General features: G+C 39.1%; 1 protein-coding gene across 1 annotated transcript in view; it reads left to right on the top strand.

The window, feature by feature from the left end:
* Window positions 1–27,737, top strand: part of LOC136255566 (uncharacterized) — a 382,542-nt gene that overhangs the window by 254,578 nt on the left and 100,227 nt on the right. Inside the window, exon 8 of the mRNA XM_066048359.1 lies at window positions 22,440–23,705. Within this exon, the coding sequence (XP_065904431.1) occupies window positions 22,440–23,705 (1,266 nt within the window). The remainder of the gene's footprint in view (window positions 1–22,439; window positions 23,706–27,737) is intronic.

Here is a 27,737-nt window from a genome sequence, read left to right as displayed (position 1 = left end):
AATTCAGCTACAAACAAATCACCCTGTAGAAAGATCAGCTAGAAGAAGTTACCTTGTAGAGAGTTCAGCTACAAACAAATCACCCTGGAGAGAGTTCAGCTACAAACAAGTCATCCAGTAGAGGGATCAGCTAGAAGGATCACCTTGCAGAGAGGTCAGCTACAAAGAAATCACCCTGCTTCATCTTTTCTTCTTCCTGTAGTAAAGAAAAAAATGACAGGTTAAAAAGCCCTAAAGCCGGCCATAGGCCGGCTTTGGGGTATACAAATACAAAAAGAAGTGAAATCTAATCCAAAACAGCCAAGCTGTAAAAAAAGAGTGCGGCCCTGAGAAAGGCTATGGTGAAAAAAGATGTGAAATCCAAGGTGGCGGCCAAGAAATGGCTGTGATGGTAGGTTAATGGTAAAAATTTTAATAACAACAATTCAGTGAATTTGGTGCCGCTTGGTCTTGGCACAAAATTCACTTGAATTGTCGTTGTTAAAATTTTTACCATTAACCTACCATCACAGCCATTTCTTGGCCGCCACCTTGGATTTCACATCTTTTTTCACCATAGCCTTTCTCAGGGCCGCACTCTTTTTTTACAGCTTGGCTGTTTTGGATTAGATAGTAATGCCATCAACGTTTCAGTACAAACTTGAAACTGATCAAATCGCAATGTGCATACAGACTGACCAATATGAGCTACAATTTACATTACTGGTGCATTTAATAGCTGTCAAATTCAGTGCAAGGATTGTGTTACACACTTGACTGCATTATTAGAGTATTTACGTGACTGCTCTATTAGAGTATTTAATCTGGATAACCCGCCCACGTACAATAATCACGGAGTGAAAAAACCACCTTGTAACAAAGTCATCAGCCCAGATTAAGCTTCCTGGCCTATACTGAGTTTTTAATAAAAACAGATTCTCTTGGCCACAAGCAGCGCACACCATAAAACCAAACTTTAAGTGTGTCTTGTATGGCTTCTCGAGCGTGATGGCATTTTGGCAAGAAGAAATGGCCCGGTTTAGGCTGTTTCAATCTGAAAACAAAATCAAAAATAGATCATGGACACACGCAATGATCCATTCAGCAAGCCTTGCTACTTTTTATCCCAGGATTCTCCTTGTTAACTTCGCTATGCCTGTGAAAGAATAATAATAATAATAATATTATGAATAATAGTCATGAACCACGATAGTGGGTTCATAATAGGGATCGCCCATGTTTTTTGCAAAATTCTAATAGAACGCACACCTAAAAACCACCTTGAAAAGCACACTTCAACTCAAAACAACCCTCTGGTGGTTCTTTGCAATGAGTATAGGTCCACTAGTAAGTATCAAGTGAAAAGGAAACAGTATGTGTATTTCAGACAACACTGAAATTTACCAGTTTGCTCATATTATTATTATTATTCTTATTCTTATTCTTACTAGGACCGCGTCACATACAACCAAGTACATACACCACCATTGCAACCTACCCATTGGGCAAGTATAAACAGTGCCATAGGCAGCACTCAGAGCAGTGTACGTGTACTGGTGGAAATGATACATGTGGCATACGTACACAGGCAAGGGAGTTTAACTGGCATCAGAAAACCACAATACTAAAACACAACCTACACAAAAACCAAGCTATATTGAAAGTAGCTATATATTGTAGGTGTGACGTGTCTCTCAAGATGACGCAGCAGTGAAGTGAGGCTATGCATGCAAAACAAGGGACATGGTGAAGGCACAATTAACAATTGATCTCAATCAAGCCAATATACAACAGACTCTGTTGTAACTAGAGGCCACAGGTGATGTGCTAGTATATCAGCGGTGTGGCATTGGCACAGTGATCACAGTCTATAATATTATACATACAGCTATGCATAACATACAGGAGATAGTTACACATTGTTGTATATGTAGCACTACATCGGCTTCTTGTTTAGCTATTATACAGACTCACAGTAGAGTAGTAGATAAGTCCAGTGGAAAATAATTCCAGCCGCTAGCAAGCCAGATGAAGGATGAAGATGTATAATACAACTACCACCGGTACAAGTATCACATTACTCATTACCTTGTTGTTCCAGCTGGTTGTTTATGAGCACATCAGCTGGTATCCCAACTGGTCATCAGCTAGTGGTTCACTGCATGACGCTTGGAGCGCATATCCTGCACACAAAATACACATGTACAGTTAGCTACAAACATTTAAACATACCTGTAATGTTGTTGTTTACCAGTAAAGTGGCGTTTGGCCTTTCCGCGGACGTTTACTAATCTTCTCCTTCGAGCAATCTGTAATTAAACAAGGGTGTGGTGCCAGGCGTTATATAGAATTACACGTACGGTAAAGTCATCAGCACGAACAGGCGTACTTATTATAAGGTTGTGCCTTCATTCACAGGCAAATCTATCCCCACTTAGTTCATGTCTCTAGGCCTCGTAGTTTTCTCAAACATTATTTATTTATTTATGTATTTATTCATTCGTTATTAATGACGTAATTTTAACCGCATTTTGTATTATTCTTAGTAAGGTAAATGAGGGTAATTCTGGACACTCTTTAGTAAAATCGCTCTAACACTGCACTCACAATGAATTAAGACAAACTCTAGGAATCATTATAAAGCCTATCTCATGATGCATCTGCAGTACAATTTTTTAGTATGCAATTAGCCGAGGGTATGATCTTGATATAAATCTTTGAAAATCGAAAATATGAGCCTGGGCTGTCTGGTTAGATAAACATTTTCAAAGTTTTTGAACAAACCTACCCGTGATTGTGCTACAAATACGTGTCAAACTTCAAGTTCGAATAACGCATTCGCTTCAATTTTGGTTTGTAGATAGGCCATAGGACAGTGCATTGGCATACCAAATTATAGGCCCAGGGATTCTACCATTGTTGAGAACGATCTAAGTTTCCGGAATTAGCGGCTGTCCGGAAGTACTTTTTTTTTTTTTTTTTTTTTTTACTTGGTTGTATAATTATTCATAATATTAATATCTAATCCAAAACAGCCAAGCTGTAAAAAAAGTGTGCGGCCCTCAAAAAGAGAGAGTTCAGCTGCAAACAAATCACCCTGTAGAGAACTCAGCTACAAACAAATCGCCCTGTAGAAAGATCAGCTAGAAGAAGTTACCTTGTAGGGAGTTCAGCTACAAACAGATCACCCTGTAGAGAGTTCAGCTACAAACAAATCACACTGTAGAGAGTTCAGTTACAAAGAAACCACAATGTACAGAGTTCAGCTGCAAAAAAATCAATCACTCTGTAGAGAGTTCAGCTAGAAAAAGTCACCTTGTAGAGAGTTCAGCTGCAAATAAATCACCCTGTAGAGAATTCAGCTACAAACAAATCACCCTGTAGAAAGATCAGCTAGAAGAAGTTACCTTGTAGAGAGTTCAGCTACAAAGAAACCACCATGTAGAGAGTTCAGCTGCAAACAAATCACCTGTAGAGAGTTCAGCTAGAAACAAGTCACCCTGTAGAGAGTTCAGCTAGAAGAAGTCACATTGTAGAGAGTTCAGTTACAATGAAACTCCCATGTAGAGAGTTCAGCTGCAAACAAATCACCCTGTAGAGAAGTAAGCTACAAACAAATATGCCCTGTAAAAAGATCAGCTAGAAGAAGTTACCTTGTAGAGAGTTCAGCTACAAAGAAACCACCATGTAGAGAGTTCAGCTAGAAACAAGTCACCCTGTAGAGAGATCAGCTATTTACAAGTCACCCTGTAGAGAGTTCAGCTAGAAGAAGTCACATTGTAGAGAGTTCAGTTACAATGAAACTCCCATGTAGAGAGTTCAGCTGCAAACAAATCACCCTGTAGAGAACTCAGCTACAAACAAATATTCCCTGTAAAAAGATCCGCTAGAAGAAGTTACCTTGTAGAGAGTTCAGCTACAAAGAAACCACCATGTAGAGAGTTCAGCTAGAAACAAGTCACCCTGTAGAGAGATCAGCTATTTACAAGTCACCCTGTAGAGAGTTCAGCTAGAAGAAGTCACATTGTAGAGAGTTCAGTTACAATGAAACTCCCATGTAGAGAGTTCAGCTGCAAACAAATCACCCTGTAGAGAACTCAGCTACAAACAAATATGCCCTGTAAAAAGATCAGCTAGAAGAAGTTACCTTGTAGAGAGTTTAGCTACAACAAAACCATCATGTAAAGAGTTCAGCTACAAACAAATCACCAGTAGAGAGTTCAGCTAGAAACAAGTCACATTGTAGAGAGAACAGCTAGAAAACAAGTCACCTTGTAGAGAGTTCAGCTAGAAGAAGTCACATTATAGAGAATTCAGCTACAAAGAAACTACCATGTAGAGAGTTCAGCTGCAAACAAATCACCCTGTAGAAAGTTCAGCTATGAACAGATCACCCTGCAGAGAGATCAGCTAGAAACAAGTCACCCTGTAGAGAGTTCAGCTAGAAGAAATTACCTTTTAGAGAGTTCAGCTACAAAGAAACCACCATGTAGAGAGTTCAGCTGCAAACAAATCACCCAGTAGAAAGTTCAGCTATGAACAGATCACCCTGTTGAGAGTTCAGTTAGAAACAAGTCATCCTGTAGAGAGATCACCTAGAAGTATCACCTTGTAGAGAGTTCAGCTACAAACAAATCACCTGTAGAGAGTTCAACTACAAACAAATCACCCTGTAGAGAGATCAGCTAGAAGAAGTCACCTTGTAGAGAGTTCAGCTATAAAGAAACCACCATGTAGAGAATTCAGCTGCAAACAAACACCCTGTAGAGAACTCAGCTACAAACAAATCGCCCTGTAGAAAGATCAGCTAGAAGAAGTTACCTTGTAGGGATTTCAGCTACAAACAAATCACCCTGTAGAGAGTTCAGCTACAAAGAAATCATCATGTAGAGAGTTCAGCTGCAAACAAATCATCCTGTAGAGAGTTCAGCTATGAAAAGATCACCCTGTAGAGAGTTCAGCTAGAAGAAGTCACTTTTTAGAGAGTTCAGCTACAAAGCAACCACCATGTAGAGAGTTCAGCTGCAAACGCATCACCTTGTAGAGAATTCAGCTACAAACAAATCGCCCTGTAGAGAGACCAGCCAGAAACAAGTCACCCTGTAGACATATCAGCTACAAGAAGTTACCTTGAAGAGAGTTCATCAGCTGCAAACAAATCACCCTGTAGAGAATTCAACTACAAACAGATAACCCTGCAGAGAGTTCAGCTAGAGTCAAGTCACCCTGTAGAGAGAACCCTGTAAAGAGTTCATCTACATACAAGCAGATCACCCTGTAGAGAGTTCAGAAATGGCTGTGATGGTAGGTTAATGGTAAAAATTTTAATAACGACAATTCAGGTGAATTTTTGTGCCGCTTGGTCTTGGCACAAAATTCACCTGAATTGTCATTATTAAAATTTTTACCATTAACCTACCATCACAGCCATTTCTTGGCCGCCACCTTGGATTTCACATCTTTTTTCACCATAGCCTTTTTGAGGGCCGCACACTTTTTTTACAGCTTGGCTGTTTTGGATTAGATTTCATTTCTTTTTGTTTTTGTATACCACAAAGCCGGCCATAGGCTGGCTTCGGGACTTTTTTAACCTATCTTTTTCTCTTTACCACAGAAAGAAGAAAAGATGAAGTAGATGTACTTTAAATATTTTATCAGTAAATGTACAAATTATATATATATAATACATAATTATATCGATTACAGAAATCTCCATGGTAGTTTCTTTGTAACTGAACACTCTACAAGGTGACTTCTTCTAGATGCTCTCTCTACAGGGTGAATTGTTTGTAGCTGAACGATCTACAAGGTAACTTCTTCTAGCTGATCTCTCTACAGGGTGATTAGTTTGTAGCTGAATTCTGTACATGTGATTTGTTTGCAGCTGAGCTCTTTACAGAATGGTTTCTTTGTAGCTGAACTCTCTACAAGGTAACTTTTCTAGCTGATGTCTCTACAAGGTCATTAGTTTGTAGCTGAACTCTCTAAATGGTGGTTTCTTTGTAACTGAACTTTCTACAAAGTGACTTCTGCTAGCTGATCTCTCTACAGGGAGATTTGTTTGTAGCTTAACTCTCTACAGGTGATTTGTTTGAAGCTGAACTCTCTAAATGATGGTTTCTTTGTAGCTGAACTCTCTACAAGGTAACTTATTCTAGCTGATCTCTCTACAGAGTGATTTGTTTTTAGTTGAACTATCTACAAGATAACTTCTTCTAGCTGATCTCTCTACAGGGTGATTTGTTTGTAGCTGAATTCTGTATACGTGATTTGTTTGCAGCTGAGCTCTTTACAGAATGGTTTCTTTGTAGCTGAAGTCTCTACAAGGTAACTTCTTCTAGCTGATGTCTTTACAGGGTCACTAGTTTGTAGCTGAATTTTCAACATGGTGGTTTCTTTGTAACTAAACTCTCTACAAGATAACTTCTTCTAGCTGATCTTTCTACAGGGTGATTTGTTTGTAGCTGAATTCTGCACAGGTGATTTGTTTGCAGCTGAGCTCTTTACAGAATGGTTAATTTGTAGCTGAACTCTGTACAAGGTAACTTCTTCTAGCTGATGTCTCTACAAGGTCACTAGTTTGTAGCTGAGCTCTCTACATGGTGGTTTCTTTGTAACTGAACTCTCTACAAGGTGACTATCTTCTAGCTGATCTCTCTACAGGGTGATTTGTTTGAAGCTGAACTCTCTACAAGGAAACTTCTTCTAGCTGAACTCTCTTCATGGTTGTTTCTTTGTAGCTGGACTCTCTACAAGGAAACTTCTTCTAGCTGATCTCTCCACAGGGAGATTTGTTTGTAGCTGAACTCTCTACATGATGGTTTCTTTGTAGCTGAACTCTCTACAGGGTAACTTCTTCTAACTGACCTTTCTACAGGGCAATTTGTTTGTGGATGAATTTCCTACAGGGTGATTTCTTTGCAGCTGAACTCTCTACATGGTGGTTTCTTTGTAGCTGAACTCTCTACAAGGTAACTTCTTCTAACTGACCTTTCTACAGGGCAATTTATTTGTGGATGAATTTCCTACAGAGAGATTTGTTTGTAGCTGAACTCTCTACAGGTGATTTGTTTGCAGCTGAACTCTCTACATGATGGTTTCTTTGTAGCTGAACTCTCTGCAAGGTAACTTCTTCTATTGATCTCTCTATAGGGCGATTTGTTTGTACCTACATGATGGTTTCTTTGTAGCTGAACTCCCTACAAGGTAACTTCTTCTAGCTGATCTCTCTACAGGGTGAATTGTTTGTAGCTGATCTCTCTACAGGGTGACTTGTTTGTAGCTGATCTCTATACAGGTTACTTGTTACTAGCTGATCTCTTGAATTCTCTTCAGGGTGACTGCTCTATTAGGATGACTGCTCTATTAGAGTATATCGATCTTGCACTTGCTGCACCAAGTTGAATTTCGTGTAATAACTCCGTGGCTTTAAGTCTGATTCTTCTACACCATTGATGAGCCTTTCTAAGATGATTACTCCATCTGTACACCGATTTTCAAAGCATTACCCCAAGTGGTTTATCTGGTAGGCGTGGCAAGCACTCGTTTTTTTATTAGCTAATCTCAATTGCGTAATTGTTACACAATGTTGGTTTTTTCATTGTATCTTCCTGGTTTTTAGCTCGATTGCTTTCAAACCACAAAAGGTTTGAGATTCAATAGTTAACCTATTCACCCACCGATTTTCAGCTTCTTCCCATACGCGGTTTACCCTGTAGGCGTGACAACATATTGGTGTTATTTTTCGTGAATAATCGCTCATAACTATTTGCCTGTTTATCGTATTCCAGCCAACGTTGGTACCGAGATGCGCCTTTATCAGTGTTGGGAGTAACGCGTTACATAAGTAACGCGTTACGTAATAATATTAATTTTTGTGGTATCTAAGTAATATAACGAAATACACTATAAAAACGGGTAATATAACTCAAGTTACTTTCTTACGAATGTAACGCGTTACCTAAGTAATATAGTTACTGTAACGAGTCTAATATTACGTACTATTATTACTACAAGTAACGAAGTTACTAATCTCGTTAGTTATCCTCTGAGTAACGCTTAGCCACAATGAAGTAACGAAGCCTAATGAATGAAGCTTATTCACCAGCTTCTTACTTATAACCAAGATTTGCACATTGTCCAACAACGCAATCATGTCACGTGATAAAGTGGTAGTTTCACACGTGACAGCTTAAGGCTGTGGACACAGAGTAATATAATATGTAATATTATTACAGTTACTTTATTTTATGGGTAATATGTAACTGTAACTAAATAGTTCAGTTGCAAGTAATATGTAATATGTAACTAGTTACTTTTACAAAGTAACTTGCCCAACACTGGCCTTTATAGCCCCCTTCTTTGTGCCAAATTTCAAGGCAATCGAATATGGCGTTCGCGTTTTATAGCAGTTTTTGTAAGTGTGCAACAAGAGGAAGAAAAATAAGAAGAAAAAAAAAAACGAAGAAACTAAGCCAATTTTTGAAGTCGCATATCTTGGGAACGCGTGAAGTGATTTCGCTCAAATTTGGAATGTGGAGTACTGAAGTTGGAGGGAGTGTACACAGCAAAAATTGTCCTGTTTTGTCAAGGCAGCACAGAGCTACGGAGGTGTGAAAATTGTGCTTTCTTCCTTCCTGTCAATATACTCACAGGTGTTGCGTGTCGGCTTCTTGGGCCGCACGACACACTACCGTGTGTCTTGATTCTTTCACAGGCATAGCGAAGTTTACAAGGAGAATCCTGGGATAAAAAGTAGCAAGGCTTGCTGAATGGATCATTGTGCGTGTCCATGACCTATTTTTGATTTTGTTTTTGGATGGAAACAGCCCAAACCGGGTTGTTTCTTCTTGCCAAAACTCCATTACGTTCGCGAAAGCCAAGCAAGATCGCGCTCAGAGTTAAGTTTTTTGGTGTGTGCTACTTGTGGCTAATAGAATCTGTTTTTATTAAACTCAGTATAGGCCAGGAAGCTTAATCTGGGCTGATTACTTTGTTGCAAGGTGGTTTTTTCGCTCCGTGATTGTCGATAATTAACTCACAGACTGAACTCTTATGTTAGCTAGTTCTTTGATTGTAATAGGTTTAGGCGTATTTTCGTTCTTGTAGTTGTATTATGTTGTATTGTGGGTTTGGGGAACTTGGGTCACGTGAGAATTAAGATTGTTACACGTGTTGTGTAGTCTGTCGGCTCCTCCGTCTCCCATCTACCAAGTAACGTGAAAACGCTCTGCCTTGCTTCCCTACATGGTGCTGTGACCAGGATTCGCTTGTGAAGCGACCCAAAATTCTTAACCCGTTGTGAAAACGTCGTGGTACCATGGCAACCCCCCCTTTAACGGTACCCAAGAAGACAAGCGTTTCACCCCAGTAAACACTTGTTTGCGTATTTTATCGTAGAAGTTCGAGACAACTGTGACGGGAGATGGAAGAGATTCAACGTGTGAAGGGCTCACGTGCTGCGTACCGCTCCCATGTGACACGAACTATTAAGAAAGCCGAGGAAATTTTAGTGACAGAAGGTGATCTAGCAGACTCTCAAGTTGCCAAGTTGACCAGCATAATGGAACAGTTAACACAAAAGAGTGGTGTTTTAAAGCAGCTCAATGCACAAGTGCTGGAAGCAATACAATCACCAGCTGATCTAGAAGCAGAAATTTTAGAAGCTGAAGAAATCCAAGACACTATCCATGAATATGTAACTGTGATCAAATGTCGTATAGAACCGAGGCATACAACTATAGAGGCATCCCACTCCCTTAGTGCTACAGCTCCAGCATTTGTTCCCACACTCTCACCAGTGACACCTGCAGCAAGAGAGCCTGTAAGTCGGCTTCCAAAACTGACGTTACCAGTTTTTTCAGGAGACCCCCTAAAGTGGCAGCCATTCCGTGATTCATTTGACTCAGCTGTACACAACTGCCCTACCCTTAGCAAGGTACAGAAATTTAATTACCTAAGAGCTCAACTGCAAGGGGATGCAGCCAGAGCCATTGCTGGCCTGCCATTAACAGAGGACAACTACGACCATGCAATTGAACTGTTAACCACTAGGTATGGTCAGTCACACAAGATCATAGAGGCACACTTACAAGCCCGATGGGAGATCAGCACCCCTACTAACACCCTGTCAAGTCTGCAGTTGTATTATGATACCATCGAATCTCACATAAGAGGATTGGCAGCACTAGGAAAGAGTGAGGATACATTCAGCACAATGCTTGTCCCTGTCATGCTTGGAAAGCTACCCATTGATATACGTAGAAATCTCGCTCGTGAGCATGGCAACAAGGAGTGGACATTGTCAGAGGTCAAGGAAGCTATCCTCAAAGAGATATCGGTGTTGGAATGTACTTGGTCATCTCCAAAGGGGTTTGGATCTCAACCATCCATGACTACTACCTTACACACTGGTGCTGGTGGACGTAACTTATCACCCCAAGCTCAGGGTATGAATAAAAGTACATGTGTGTTTTGTAAGGGGCCTCACTTTTCTGCACGTTGTGAGACTGTAAAGGATCCACAGAAGCAACTAGATATGGTGAAGAAGGGGAAACATTGTTTTAATTGTTTGGGCCACCATAGGGTATCACAATGCCCCTCCAAATTGCGTTGTAAGGCTTGCCGTCAGAAGCATCACACCAGCCTCTGCGGAGCTGAATTCGGTACTAAACAACCTGAGACAGCCCCTATACCACCAGTTACAGCTCAGACTGTCACAACCCAGAATACAATTATTGATACCCCAGAATCAACGGTAACAAATCCAACAACAGTCACTGCAGCTATTGTTCCACCTAAATCAGTAGCCATGCCAACCACTACTTCCCTTTGTTTGTTAAAAACAGCAGTCGCCCAAGTTAATGTTGGTGGAATACATGCTGAAGCCAATATCCTCTTTGATGAAGGGGCTCAACGATCATTTATGACTAAGAAGTTAGCGAAAGCTCTAAAAATCTCACCTCATGACACTGAACATGTCAATATATCGGCCTTTGGAGCTGAGCTATCCTCCACTTCGCAACTGGGCATCGCGACAATCAATGTTATAACACTGACCAATGAACAGGTACCTATGTCAGTGTTGGTGGTGCCAGTAATTGCAGCTCCCTTACACAATACCTACCACCACCACCTGATGCACATGAAACACTTACAAGGGCTCAGATTGGCTAACCCAGTTACAAGGAACAATACCTTTGACATCACGCTGTTAATTGGGGCTGACTATTATTGGCAGTTTGTAGGTGATCACATAGTCCGTGGTGATGGACCTACGGCAATGCAATCCAAACTCGGCTATCTCCTATCTGGACCACTCACAATGTCCATTGCCTCACATGTTCAGACTAACGTATTCCATGTTGGATTACAACCAGTAGAAGGCAGCACATGCTCAGAAATTTGGAGTATTGAGTCAACTGATGCTACTCAGCAGCAAGGAGCAGACACAGAATTTCTCAATCAATATCAACAATCTTGCATTAGACGTGAAAGTGATGGTGCCTACTGTGTTAAGTTTCCATGGAAACAAGAGCACCCACCCCTTCCAACTAATTACATGATTTGTAAGAGCATCACACGTTCATTAGCGCATAGACTTGGTCAGAACCCAGAACTGTTACACCATTACGGAAAGATCATCTCAGACCAAGAACAGAAAGGCTTCATTGAGCGAGTAGCAGAACCAGACACTGCAGCCACAAACAATGTGCACTATATACCACACCACCCGGTAAAGAAGGCTTCGTCAACAACACCAGTTAGGATTGTCTACAACTGTAGCTGTCGCCAACCAACGCATCCCAGTTTGAACGATTGTCTGATGACGGGGCCTTCCTTTCTAGCTGACTTATGTGGCATTCTCCTGCGCTTTCGCTGATACAGATTTGCAATCTCTACTGACCTAGAAAAAGCCTTCTTACATGTTCGACTTGATGAGGGGGACCGAGACTGTACACGTTTTTTGTGGCTATCTATACCATCCGATCCAGACAGTAAGCTTGTAACTTATCGATTCAAAACTGTCTTGTTTGGCTCCACCAGCTCACCTTTCATGCTAAATGCTACATTGCAATGTCATCTCAACACCTTTAATACACCAATAGCACATGATATGAAGAGAAACCTTTACGTGGATAACATCATCTCAGGGTGTGATACTGAAGAACAAGTTATTCATTACTACAAGGAAGCCAGAGCAATAATGAACCAAGCAAAGTTCAATCTACGTTCTTGGGCATCCAACAGTCATCAACTACAGTCTTTGGCTCAATCAGAAGGCACGGCTGACAAGGATCCAGCTGTGAGCCTACTGGGTTTACTTTGGTCCACACCTACTGACACTATTACCTTTCCACCAAAACAGTTCTTAATTTCAACAGAAGAGCACTCAGTAACCAAGAGAATTGTCTTACAAATGGCATCAAAGATCTACGATCCACTCGGGTACTTATCACCAATTACCATTCGAGCTAGAATCCTCATACAAGAACTGTGGCAATCTGGTGTGGACTGGGATGAACCTATACACCAGAACCATCAGAAGACCTGGATTCAGATAGCTACAGATCTACAAGAAACCTCCAACTTGACTGTCCAAAGGTGCTATTTCATCCAGACTAGTAATGAACCAGCAGAGCTACACGTATTTTCTGATGCTAGCATGAAAGCATACGGAGCCGTAGCCTTCCTTAGAACTGGAAATAAAACCAGCTTTGTTCTTGCAAGATCGCGTGTCGTGCCACTCAAGGGTCACACACTCCCCAGACTAGAACTCATGGGTGCTGTCATTGCCTCTCCACTTGCTCATTTCATTGTTTCAACTCTTCAGTACACATCACTACAGACTACCTCAGTTACACTGTGGAGCGACAGTCAGATTGTCCTTCATTGGTTGCACAGCTCAAAACGCCTCAAGCAGTTCATATCCAATAGAGTGCAAGAGCTTAATGACACATTTCCTGACATACCTTGGTGTTACTGCCCCACTGATCACAATCCAGCAGATCTATTGACCAGAGGCCTAACAACCGGCCAACTTGCCTCGTCACAGTTATGGCAACATGGTCCACAGTGGCTTACCAATAAGACGCAACAACCTGTATGGAACCACAGTGAGATACTACATTTACAAGTGGAAGAAGGTACTGTAGAAGATCCCTTTGAAGATAACCCACTCACCATGGCGACACAAGGCATTCACAATATCATTCAGATATCGAACTACAGCACACTACACCGACTTCTACGTGTATCAGGCTATGTACTTCGTTTTATACACAACACCAAACAAGGCACTTCCAGAAAGACAGGACCATTATCTACAAATGAGATCAACAGATCCCTTTCCTTGTGGATTCACAGTTGTCAACAAACATCATTTTCTAAGGAAATACACAGTCTTCAATCTCAAACTAAGAAGAAACGATTACCTCTTGTAAGACAATTGCGTTTATTTTTGGACACTTTAGGCTACATACGCTGCGGAGGAAGGATCCACAATGCTCCAGTAGAGGAAGACACAAAATTCCCCTTCCTGTTACCCAGGAAGCACCACTTGACCAAGTTGATAGTATTCTCTGTTCATATTCAGCAGTTGCATGCAGGTGTTAACAGTACAGTAACCGCCTTGAGACAGCGATACTGGATCCCCTCAGCCCGACAACTAGTCAGAGGATTATTACACAAGTGTGTACCATGTCGCAAGACCATTGGCAAGCCCTATCCCATCCCTGAATCACCACCACTTCCTCATGCTAGAACCAAAGATGGAAAACCATTCGAAGTAACTGGAGTGGATTTCACTGGTGCCCTCTATGTAAGAGAACATGGTACCGAGATTAAAGCCTACATATGTTTGTTTACATGTGGGTTGTCTAGAGCAGTTCATCTGGAGGTAGTAAAAGACCTCAGTGTGGACACATTCCTACAAGCCTTCCGTAGATTTGTAGCACGGAAGTCATTGCCACAACTCTTACTATCAGACAATGCATCAACGTACGTGTCTGCTGCCAAGGAACTGGAACAGCTCTTTACCTCAAACCAGCTAGAGGAATCTCTGAGTGTCAGTGGAGTACAGTGGAAGTTTATACCGAAAAGAGCCCCTTGGTACGGTGGCTTCCGGGAGCGCCTCATCGGTATGACTAAGAATGTAATGAAGAAGGTGCTTGGAAGGTCGTTCATTTCATTTGAAGCTCTTCAGACATTAGCTGTTGAAATTGAAGCAGTCTTAAATGACCGCCCTTTAACTTACTTGTCTGCAGATGTCAATGACCCTGACCCCCTTACACCATCTCATTTATTGTACGGGCGACGTATTGTGTCACTACCGCATGCAATTGTTGAAGATGGTGAAATCAATGATCCTACCTTCTTGACAAGTTCTATACTCCAGGAGAAAGCCAAGAGACAAGTGCAGATCCTACAACATTTCCAACAACGGTGGAAGAGAGAGTACCTAACCTCACTCAGAGACACTCACAGAGGTACAGATCCCTGCAAACTAACAATCAAGGTTGGCGATATTGTGCTCGTGCATGATGACGTACCAAGATCCCGTTGGCAACTAGCTGTAATAGAAGAATTAATTGAGGGACTTGATGGAGGTATAAGAGCTGCCAAAATCAGAACAACTACAGGAAGAACCAACAGGCCAGTGGCGAAACTGTTTCCACTTGAAGTGAATGCTATGAGTCAGGCAAATGCCACTACTGGAAGTGAGGCCAATGCTCAACCCTCTAATAATGCCCTAGATGGATCTGTTACCACTAGCAATACTGTTGGTAATCGTTTTACAAGGAATGCTGCTATTAGGGCTCGTAACCGTATCAAGGGATGGACAGATCTACTATCCGTGGCCCCGGAGGATGCCGATAATTAACTCACAGACTGAACTCTTATGTTAGCTAGTTCTTTTATTGTAATAGGTTTAGGCGTATTTTCGTTCTTGTAGTTGTATTATGTTGTATTGTGGGTTTGGGGCACTTGGGTCACGTGAGAATTAAGATTGTCACACGTGTTGTGTAGTCTGTCGGCTCCTCCGTCTCCCATCTACTGAGTAACGTGAAAACACTCCGCCTTGCTTCCCTACAGTGATTATTGTTTGTGGGCGGGTTATCCAGATTAAATACTCTAATAGAGCAGTCATGTAAATACTCTAATAATGCAGTCAAGTGTATAACAACAATCCTTGCACTGAATTTGACAGCAATTAAAGGCACCAGTAATGTAAATTGTAGCTCATATTGGGAGACTCTCAGTCTGTATGCACTAGTGTTGTTCCAGTATCAGCTAGTTATTACAGTTCTAGTTCCAGTTTTGGAACCATAATCTTTAAAATTACAGTTCTAGGTCTGGAACCATAACCTTTAGAATTACAGTTCTAGTGCCAGTTCTGGAACCATAATCTTTAGAATTACGGTTCTAGTTCCAGTTCTGGAACCATAATTTTTAGAATTACAGTTCTAGTTCCAGTTCAGGAGCCATGACATTTACTTGATATTCTAGAACAACACTTATTTTAACTTAAGTATTACCAAAAGCCCATAATGAAATATGGAGACTCACTATTAAGTTATATAAGCTAATATGCTACAGGTTTACTTGTTTCATATATGTAGCTAATACTGTTTAGTATGTAGCCAATACTGTATAGTAGTTATCAGCATTATTACACTAACAACTATAACCCTAGCACTCTATAGGGTGGTACTGAAAGACTTGTAGCTACATGTAATTATCAAACACTGAACCAGACATAACATGTGACTGAGCCAGCATTTTGCATTCTGTTCTAATATTATAGCTAATCAGTTGTTTCAAGCAGTTTTTAGCATATTGATGTATACATGGTTGTAATACATACATCTTTTATGAAGTTATATACTACATTAAGTGCTTTTGTCTGCAGATAAATTCTGGTCTTATAAGAACATAAAATCTCATTGGCAAAAGCTGTATGGTTATGACCAATTCCAGTTTCCAGTATTAGTTCCAATACTTGATAAAATTTCTTTATAGTTCTAGTTATAGTTCCAGTCTTGAAGAAAGTAAAATTATAGTTCTAGTTCCAGTTCCAGTCTTAAGAAAAGCAAAATTATTGTTCCAGTTCCAGTTCTCTAGAACTGGAACTGGAATAAAAAGGGCAGAAACTGGAATTATTTTAGTTCCAGTACTGAGAACTGGAACAACACTAGTATGCACATTGCAATTTGATCAGTTTCATGTTTGTACTGAAACATTGACAGCATTACTATGCAGATTGCAAAATTACAGTATTCACCACAGTTTTCATTATTAATCAAAGAAATCCATGTTAATATGTACACATGATATTGTAGTCAATAGAGTGAGAAGATATTGCTGAGGAGATGATATGTTCCAACAACTTGCAGCAAATACCAGTGTGATATAGGTCCATAGTTCGATGGATTAGTACGTGGGCCTTTCTTGTATACTGGTGTTACACATGCCCTCTTCCAGTCTGAAGGGACTTCACCCTGATGTATAATGCAGTCAAGTGTATAACAACAATCCTTGCACTGAATTTGACAGCTATTAAAGGCACCAGTAATGTACATTATATTGTAGCTCATATTGGGAGACTCTCAGTCTGTATGCACATTGCAATTTGATCAGTTTCATGTGCATACTGAAATGTTGACAGTGTTACTATGCAGAATGCAAAATTACACAATTCACAACAGTCTTCTTCATAATTCATCACTGAATTAATAAAATGTACACAAACTAGATGAATAAAAAATTGGAAATTTTAAAATAGGAATAGGGATCGCTGGGGTGGTAATGCAAACCACAAATCCCTATTTTGACTCACCTCAAAATGACAGAGCACGTAAATAAAGATTTATGATGACAGAGTCAAAATAGGGATTTGTGGTTTACATTACCACCCCAGCGATCCCTTCTTGTTTTGTGGCTTTTTTCAGCGATCCCTATTCCTATTTTAAATTTTCCAATTTTTTATTCATCTTAATAATATGAACAAACGGGCATATTTCAGTTTTGTCTGAAATACACATACTGTTTCCTTTTCACTTGATACTTACTAGTGGACCTATACTCATTGTAAAGAACCACCAGAGCGTTGTTTTGAGTTTAAGAATGCTTTTCAAGGTGGTTTTTAGGTGTGCGTTCTATTAGAATTTTTGCAAAAAACATGGGCAATCCCTATTATGAACCCACTATCGTGGTTCATGATATCTCTTGAACCCATTGTAGCCCCACCACAAAAATTTTACCAACAATAGACCATAACCCAATTATTATTTACTAAAAAATTTAAAGAATGTAAAGCAGCACTTTTTGAAATATTTAGATTTAAAGTTTTAATGGAGCCTTGTTGAACCTTAATTAAAACTGATATCCCATAGTTTATGGATTACTTGAAAGATCAATTAACAGTGTTTAATTGCTGAAATTTTTAGTTTACAATATTAACACAGTAGCAAGCTACAGTTGATTTTGTAACACAAGACGGAACATTTTTTCATGAAATATTCAAAATATTTGTGGTAATAAATCTAGAAACTGTGTTGTATGAAGCTAAAAGTTGATATGGGTAATGAGCACCACAGGTACTACAAACACACCAAGGTTTGTCAAAATCTGAGAGGTGACCCTACAATTCCTAGGTGATCTGACATGGAATGACCCATAATGAATTGACGATAAAAAGTACACTCTCGAGAAAGTCTGTGGCAAATCTGGTTGCTAAACATTTCTTCTCAACAGTGGAATAATGCACCTCTCTAGGTAATAGCTTCTTTCTACATATGGTAAGTAATAGGGTGTTCTTCTCCCAAGTGATCCTTTTGACTTAGTACTGCTTCCACTCCTCTATCTGAAGCACCTGCCTGAAAGATAAATGGCTGGGAAAAATTTGGGCTCTTCAAAACAGGGGCTGAAACTATTAAATCTTTCAGTTTCTGCCATTTTTGCTGACACTGTTTAGTCTGGACTACTCTATTCGGTGCACTCTTTTTTGTCAAGTCAGTCAATAGGGTTGCCACAGAAACATAATTTGGCAGAAATTTATAGTAGTATCAAGTAATTCCAAGAAAGGCTCTCACTTGTGTCTTGCTCAAGGGCACTGGTAACTGTTTTACTGCTTTCAATTTGTCTCCTTCTGGTTTTACAATCCCACCTTCTACAACATGGCCAAGGTACACACAATGCTGCATAGCATACTGACACTTGCTTGGCTTGGCTGTCAAACCTGACTCTCTCAAATGTGACAAAATAGAGCATAGATGTTTAAGATGCTCTTCCCATGTTTCACTGAATAGCACTAAATAATTAAGCTGCCAAAATGAGTGAATTCCATGTAGTAAACAGTCAATCATCCTTTGAAAGATTGCTGGGGCTTCCTGGAGGCCAAATGGCATTACTTTGAATTGAAAAAAATTAAATGGTGAGTTGAAAGCTGTCTTGTCATGATCTTTCTCAGCCACTAGGACTTGCCAATAACCTTACATCAGGTCCATTGTTACTTTGTCTTCCCCAAACGATCCAGCAAGTCACCAATGCAAGGCATAGGGTAAGTATCAACTCTGGACACACTGTTTAAATGTTGTTAGTCCACACTGTTCTATTTAAAGCTGGGCAATAGTAAAAAAATATCGAGTATCATGATATTAACTTTCAAATCGTATTGTGATAATTAGCCTCTACACTATCGTGATGGATGTAACACTTCTAATGACTACTAAGTAGTTCTATTCATGAACCATATTCTTGCCTTTGCACAAGATAGGAGCAATGTATAGGTGTAAAAAATGTATAAATTAGCATGTTTGTTCACAAAATTCTTAATTGTACAAGCAGCTAACTACTGATCTGTCATTTAGATACTATCATGATACATATTGTTATCATAATATGTTCATTACTATCAATCGTCTTGTGAAAATTTTGCTATCGCCCACCTCTAGTTCTAGTATTGCACTCTCCAGCATTTGGTCTAGCTCAGATTTCACTGCATTATGATAAGCATGAGGTACACAATAAGGAGGTCGATATATGGGATTAGCATTCCCTGTATGAATATAGTGTTCCACTGCCAGGTTATTGCTTGGAATGCATCATTAAATTCAAGTTCTGTAGCTGATTATGCTGACTATGCTGACTATCAAGTAACTATGATCCAAGGACTGGATGCTCACTTGGTTGGTCAAATAGCGTGCCCCAGCTATCAATTATTGTTTGAAAGGTGAAGTATCTATTACGCTTTGTTGTCAGCATTACGAATCTAGAACTGTTCTAAAAGCACCTCTGCAATCAAAGTAGCCACTATGAAAATTACCGAAGATTTCCATTACACAGGGAAGCCATCATGTGCCACTGCCAAATCAATACCTTCCACTGTCAGCTAAGATGAATAAGGCACAAAGGAGGACCCTGGTATTTCGATGAAGAATGCATTGTACATACTGTGGTATGCTAAAAGGCATGTGTCCAACTGAAGTGATGTCAAACAGTGAAAAAACCAAGCCTGTAGCCTTAGCCGTTATCGGGTACACTTGTCTGTCTAAAGCCATCAGTCAGTCAGTCAGTCAGTCAGTCAGTCAGTCAGTCAGTCAGTCAGTCAGTCAGTCAGTCAGTCAGTCAGTCAGTCAGTTACTAGACAATTCCTTTTAGTAAATTTAAAAATAATAATTTCATAGTAACTTGTTGAAATCATTTCAGGTCAATCAGAAGGCTTGTTTTTGTTTAGTTTTACCTAACCAATACTGCTTCATTGTCATCAGGGAAAAGTGAAGCTTGTTTTTAGGTGATCTTTTTCATGGGCCATGCCTACACCTTTTTGGTCCCTACTATACTATGATTTAAAAGGTAGCCAATTGACTTGTCAAGTAGAGTTGAAGTTATTAAAGTACGTAGCAAGACTGAATGCAGAGCACCAGTCCATCCAAAATTTACCACTCTTAACAATCTTTGTTAATTATACTTAGATTCTTTCTTGGATGCACCAGGTATCAGATCTATTACAGTAGTTGCAGTTATTACAGTTAATTGTGGTTTCTTGAATGCACCCTTTTTTACAGCAAATATGTTTTTGCATGGTAGCTTCTTTCATGTTCCAAATGGGAGTCTTTGATCCATGCATACCCATTATCACAATACAATAATTATTTACATTCGGTTTGTATTCTGATTTTGTAAACACACTGCCCTAGGGTGTTGTAATTACAAATTAGATACCAGCTTAATTTATTGCTAATATACTGTATTAATATAGTTTGTGGTATGGTGTGTGTGCAGATCAAAGGCTGCTGCCAGTGTTATAAATCAGTTATAAACCAGATTACAAATAATTGTAACATGGCTAAGTACCTCCTTTTGGCCACACAGTCTGGCCACTAATTAGTTCAAAGACATCAAACAAAACAAAACACTAGACCAACACAGGAAGGCACAATAAAAAGCAATGAATTTAGCTAATACATCCATCAAGGAGATGGATTGCTCTGGAACAAATCAACACACAACACTACACTCATCTGAATGAATGTGAAGCAGTACAACCATTGGGCTGAGTCCGTAGCTATCTGCATATCACTTGCTCATTCGCCAATAAATTAATCTAACATAGCGCTGCACCACTGAACAGTGAATATCAGACACTTCAGCTACACCCGTCTAAATGACATGAAGCAATACAATGGCTGGAGTGATTGGCATCAATACACACTTTGGGCTAAGTATAATTTGAGGAAAATGGGAATGGGATGGGAATGGAAAGCAGTAATGGGAACGACCCACGGAAAAAAAATATGATAAAGGTCGTCATGCATTATACATGTTGGATATTATACATTATATTTTACAGCACAATGTTTCTTTGCAGCATTGCTTGGATCCTTTTGCTAAAACGATCGAAACCCTCTAATAGAGCATTCACCTGCAGTAAAATACTCTGTAAGAGCAGTCAAGAATGTTTCACTAACTATTCCACTGTGCAGCTAGGGACCTGCATTAAATTAAAGCCTGGCAATTGATGGACTAAAGTTGTCATAGATACTATATAAGTTATCAACATTAAAAGTTAACTACTCCCTTGAAGCCATGCATAACATTTAACCATTATAACATGAATAGAATTACAAAGGATTCTAATGAACTGACAGTGCCTGCATTTAGATGCGGGAAGTTGTACCTGCAACCTCAGGAATAAAAAGGGTATGTAGCTACATGCACAGTAAAACTCATGTATGGATACTAAAAAATACTGACTGATACTAACTCTGTCTTTATTGAATTTTACTCAGTATCACTCTGCCTTGGAACAATTTTTTTCAAGTAAAACTTAGCCAGAGGCAAAACTATATTGCTATACATAGTAGTAGACTATTAGTGTGCAGGTTTTGACAGAATTTGAATAATGGTCCCAAGATGGTCCCAAGACGGAGCAATACTGAATAAAATATGGAGTTAGTATCAGTCAGTATTATTTAGTATCCATACATGAGTTTTGCTGTGATGGTAGCTGCAGTATTTGTGGGTGCATGGCTCCAATGTGGAGAGCTAGACTAAGGACAATATGACCAGTCGACCAGTCATGACGACTTCTCTCTTGTCAACTTGACAAGCACACCAGTGCTGCATGCATATTCCCATCATATGATTTCTTATCTGGAAGTGGTATAAGTGTAGTTTTCAAAGCCTGTATTTAGGCATATCAGTTAACTAGAATGTTTTATAAATATAATAGTTGAATATTTGTAAATGTTTATGGTTTCAAAGGAGTAGCTAACTTTCAATATTGATGACTTAGCTAGTCTATATACTTAATTTATGACAGCTATAGCCCATCAATTCACAGGTCATCATTGCATGTCCCTGGTGGGATAGCTGTTAAAACATTCTTAACTGCTCTATTAGAGTATCTTAATGCAGGTGACTGCTCTATTAGAGTGTTTTGATCATTTTAGCAGAAGGATACAAACAATGCTGCAAAGAAAGATTGTGCTGTAAAATCCAGCCTATACAACCTGTATATATTACATGGTGACCTTTATCAGGCATTTTCTGTAGGTAGTTCCCGTTTCTGCTTTCCATTCCCATCCTGTTTCCGTTTTCCTCGAATTCTATTTTCCCCACACTTCACGCTCACACATGGGAAGTGCTCACACATGGGAAACACACTATCAATGAATTTACTAGCTAACAATGAATCAACTAACCATCAAGGCAGTAATTAGTGAGTAAATCGTTTCTTGTATACCGAGCTCAGCGGTAGCCAATATTAGCTTTACCTTATTGTTCCTTTTGTGTTGCAAATGAGCGCCTTTGATCTGTGCATGCCAGATACCACAAATCAGTTAGAACATGTGGCCATGTTTACAAATCAGATACAAACCTCATGGGTGTGTTACAACTACAACTTATGACACTTTCTAATATTGCTGCTTTGTATGTTTTGTATTAATTTCTTACAGGCAATAATTACTACATAGGATTTTTTCAGAATAACAATGGTGGTTCAATATCTCTCTATTTAACTAATATCGGAGCACCAGAATTGTCATATGCCATTGAAGCTCCTAGAGTAGGATATTATAACACTGGAACTATTGCAGGTACAGGGTCAACAATTGTAAGTCTTTCTTCAAGTCTCATAACTGGTTCATACAATGATCAAAATAAGGGGATTTACCTTAAGACCAACAGTACTAATGTAGTTGTGATTGGTCAAAATGATGTATCCTACAGTAGTGATACATTCCTTGCTTTACCCACAATAAAAGTTTGTTGCACTCATTACATTTATTATGGAATTTCAGTATCCTCTGGTGTATCATATTATGATAATGTAGTACTGATTGTTGGTACAGAGAACAACACAATGATGAATTTAACAGTAACACAATCTGTTAATGTCAAGATTAATGATACTGTTAGTTCCCTGACCAGTGGTAGTCAATACTCCTTCATAGTCAACAGGTTACAAACAGTGTATATTGGATCATCAAGTGACTTGACTGGGACCAGAATTATGACAGACAAGCCAGTGTCTGTGTTTAGTGGTCATGAGTGTGGATATGTACTATCATTGAGTTCTAGCTATTGTGATCACTTAATAGAACAGATTCCACCTACCACATACTGGGGTAAAACATATTACATTGCACCACTGCAAGGTAGAAGTGTTTACATCATCAGAGTGTTAGCAGCATATAACTCAACTGAAGTCTTTATGGACTGTAACAATGTGAGGAATTCCTATAATATTAATGCAGGGAATAGTTTTACAGTAACTCATCAATACTATTGTGCAATCCACTCTAACAAAGAAATCTTAGTAGCTCAGTATAGTCCTGGTTATGGTTATGATGGTAGAACTGGTGATCCAATGATGATGCTTGTGCCAGCTACAGATCATTACAGTAATGAAATCAACCTATCCACAATATCATCAGGTTACAGTGACTATATCAACATTATAGTATTGAAGGAGTATTATCAGCCTAGTATGATGTATTGGATAAGAGGAGGAGTGAAGAGGTCATTACAGTCACAATCTTGGAACACAATAACATTCAACCAGGTCACTGAGGCATATTATACACAACTATCTGTATCAAATGGTCCAGTAACAATTATACACACAACAGCCAATGCATTGATGTCAGCTGTAGTGTATGGATTTGGATACAGAGAAGCTTATGGTCACTCTGGAGGATTCAGTATTCAGAATTTTCAAGGTTAGAAATTCATACAGAGTGATCTACTAACTTATTAATTCAAAAGATCTAAGTGATAAAAAGTGTAGCTATGTGGTAAAATCCTTGTTCAATACCAATTGCAGATCCAGGATGGGGCATTTGGGACAAATGCCTTCCCCCTCACCTTGATGAGGAGCCAACCATACTTCTGATTAAAATAGCTACTAAACTTTGTCAGACCAAGAAAGTCATGAAAATATGTACATTTTACTAGCATTTATTACAAATTCACCTGAAGCCAAAGGTCAAACTAGCTGTGGAATTGTCACACAGCACCTTCATGTGTACTAAGCACCTCTTAAAATAATTATCATGTTGCTGTTTTAAAGACATTTAGGCCCTTTTAAACAGCTCTTAAGACTTCACAAGCATCTGAAAAGGCCAAAATGGCAAAAATCAACATTGAGACACTATCTACTAAGAGGTGATTATTTGCTGCTTCAAAAATGCAGCACTGAAATAGAGAATCTGGCTCTCCCCAACCATTTACAACTTAGCCTGTCTGTGCCCCTCCCCTTGCCAGCTCCTGGATCCGCCCCTGAATGCATAAGGATTTTACCACTAGCCATGTGTGAAAGATGCGATTTTGAGTATGAACAACTGACAGCAGTTAAAATCACATGTTACAAAAGTCTTTCCGACATCAACTGTATAATTACTTATGTGTAAATTGATATGTGTATCATGTTTTTTTGTTGTGTTTTGTGATTTGTTGTGTAGCTATCATGTTTTTTTGTTGTTTTGCAATTTGTTCTGTATTATTTGTCTTTGTTCTGTAGAAACTGTATGTTTCTCCTAGTAGGCTGACACCTTGTAAAGGTTTTGCCTATTGTGTATGCCTATTGTGTATGCCTTCCTGTTTGGCAATTGATAATAATAATTACACAATCAGGTACTAAGAGTAATAAGAAATGCGGTCAAGATTACATCATAAATAATGAAATAAATAAATAAAATAACTAAATAATGTTTGAGAAAACTACAAGGCCTAAGGCTTTGCACTCACCAGGAATAGAATCCATGTTGAATGAAGAGACAATCGTATAATGGGTGGGTGTTCTCATGGAGGTGATAGAAACGTATGATGATTCTATTTAACGCCAATCAAAACTCTAGCACATGATGCTAATTAATTGACCAGGTGCAGTGGTCTAGACGAAGAACTACTGATAATTTGTTTTGAAAGTGTTGCCAGCTGGCACAGTAGCCTCAAGTTGCCATACCAGCTGCTAGTGGATCCATTCACATAAAGAAGATTAAGCAGGTAATTAAGGCAGATTTCGCCATGCCAGCTGCACAAGACAAGGAACGGTATGCCTGTTTGTATTGTTTTGTATTGTAAAGAGTGTGGTACATATGTATTTTAATGTTTTCTTGTATATTTTGCCTTTACCTGGCTTACTAGACTCTGGCTGGCTTGGCTCTCTTGGTTCACCTGGCTTGCATACTCTTAACTACTACAGTATTGTGTATGTCCTGCAAGTTGTGTATGCATATAGTGCGTATCCATCACTGTGCCATTGCCACACCACTGATGAACCATTTTCAGCTACTGATGAACCATATTCAGCTACTGGTGACCCCTAGTTGAGGTTGATACTGTGCTGTATATTGGCTGCATAGCTAAATAATTTTCATCTTCAGTAATGTTGCCACTGATGTATTACTGCATACAATACTGCAATAATGTATAGTTCTCTCCTGTATGTTTTGTTATACTGTGTACACATCACTGTGCCACTGCCACACCAATGATGTACCGGCACTTAGCTACTGGTGGCCTTTAATTACGATGCCACTATTGTGTTGTATCTATCACTATTGTGACATATTAAGTAGATTTTGGATCATAATTTCAGTTGTGCTTTCATGCACCACCTAGTCGTGTGCATAACCTCACCAGGGGATTGTTGCATTGGTGTATGCACTTAACAGGGAGTTGTCACATTGGTGTATGTACTTGGTTGTATGTGAACTCTTTAAAGAATGGTTTCTTTGTAGCTGAACTCTCTACAAGGTAACTTCTTCTAGCTGATGTCTCTACAAGGTCACTAGTTTGTAGCTGAGCTCACTACATGGTGGTTTCTTTGTAACCGAACTCTCTACAAGGTAACTTCTTCTAGCTGATCTCTCTACAGGGAGATTTGTTTGTAGCTGAACTCTCTACATGATGGTTTCTTTGTAGCTGAACTTTCTGCAAGGTAACTTCTTCTATTGATCTCTCCACAGGGCGATTTGTTTGTAGCTGAACTCTCTACATGGTGGTTTATTTGTAGCTGAACTCTACAAGGTGATTTCTTCTAGCTGAACTATCTCTTTCCATAGTTGCATGAACTCCCTACAAGGTAACTTCTTCTAGCTTATCTCTCTACAGGGTGACTTGTGTGTAGCTGATCTCTATTCCAGTTTCTTGTTTCTAGCTGATCTCTTGAATTTTCTTCAGGGTGACTGCTCTATTAGGATGACTGCTCTATTAGAGTATCTCGATCTCGCACTTGCTGCACCAAGTTGGATTTCGTGTTATTATTATTATTATTGTGATTATTATTGTGATTTTGCTGCTGAAAGACATGGATACAAACTGGGGGGTTGGTATAAAACTAAACTAGACTATAAAATACAGCAGCTGGTGTGCTGATAAGAGCTATCAGCACCCAATTATAAGTTAAGATTACAAGGGAGCAACTAAAAATTACAAGTAAACTAATTAATTAACAAAAGGGTAATTGGGGTGGAACTACACCTATGACAAGGACATACAACATGATAAGTACAGTAATTATTGTCATCAAAGTTTGAAGTGAACATGGCCCAGAAGATGTTGTTTAACTGTCTCTTTAGTGTTGCTATAGATAGATCTAGATTTAAAGGTGGCAGTACATTCCATAAACGTGGTAAATGGTTAAAATAAAAATGGCGGGAGGTGCTATATTTCGTATAATTATGAACTAGCTTGGAATGGGTTGATGATCTTGTAGAACTGTTGCTGTTAAAATGGACCCACTTGGAGATGTCAAAGTGTAAAGATGGGTTCTTGATGGATTTAATAAAAATAACAAGTCATTTAGTTCGTAAGTAAACATGAGGGGAAGCATCGACAACTTTAATAGTCTAGTTTTATAGGATGAAGTATAATCAATAAGAATGTACTTTGTGGCTCTCCGCTGAACCCTTTCCAAAAGCTTGATATCTTGAACAAGATTGGGTCGCCAGATTTGGGAGCAGTACATAAGTTGAAAACGCACCAAGGAGATGTATAATTGTTTCTTTGTCAAGGTACAGTTGGTAGGCCTGCGCCTATTATGCCGGCATAATCTTGAGAATAATAGGTCACCAATTTCGTGAGAATAATTCCGGAATAATAGGATGGTTACAGGCATAATTTTAGAATAATCGGACGACCACGGGAATAATTGGTGGAATTAGGGGGCGTGTCTCTTCTTTATTACCTAGAAGAAAGAGTTAAGCTACTACAAATGATAAAAGGCTGACAGGAGTGTTGGTTGAAAGGAGCTGGAAAGCCTCTAAAGATCGATATACTCTAATAGAATGCTCAAATTCTCTAATAGAGCAGTCAGGTCGTTTTATGTTAATAATCTGCAGCCAGCATCAGGGATTTAACTGCATGATTATCTGCAATTCTGAAACTTGTACATCTTATACCAGTGTATCTTCTTCAAGTCTTTGAGCATTATTATCTACCTAACTTAGTAGCTATAAAGTAGTTACAGCATATTATTATAATACACTAATAATTAAATACACTTGAATTATTACTGTAGATAGCTATTCTAAGTCTGCTGTAACTTTTATGTATAGAAAAATGATGTTTAAGGTGGAATGTTTCATATATGGCTATTAATAATTCGGACAAAACTACTTATAGCAGCATCTTGAAAACTAAGTGACTAGCCACAAGTATATACTGAATGAGAATAATTATGGAATAATAGGCTGGATACAAGAATAACAAAAAGAATAATAGGGAAATTTTTTGGGAAATTCTGGAAA

Source organism: Dysidea avara, chromosome 5 (assembly GCF_963678975.1).
Source record: "Dysidea avara chromosome 5, odDysAvar1.4, whole genome shotgun sequence".
Classification (NCBI taxonomy): Eukaryota; Metazoa; Porifera; class Demospongiae; order Dictyoceratida; family Dysideidae; genus Dysidea; species Dysidea avara.
This window is presented reverse-complemented; position numbering and strand designations above follow the sequence as displayed.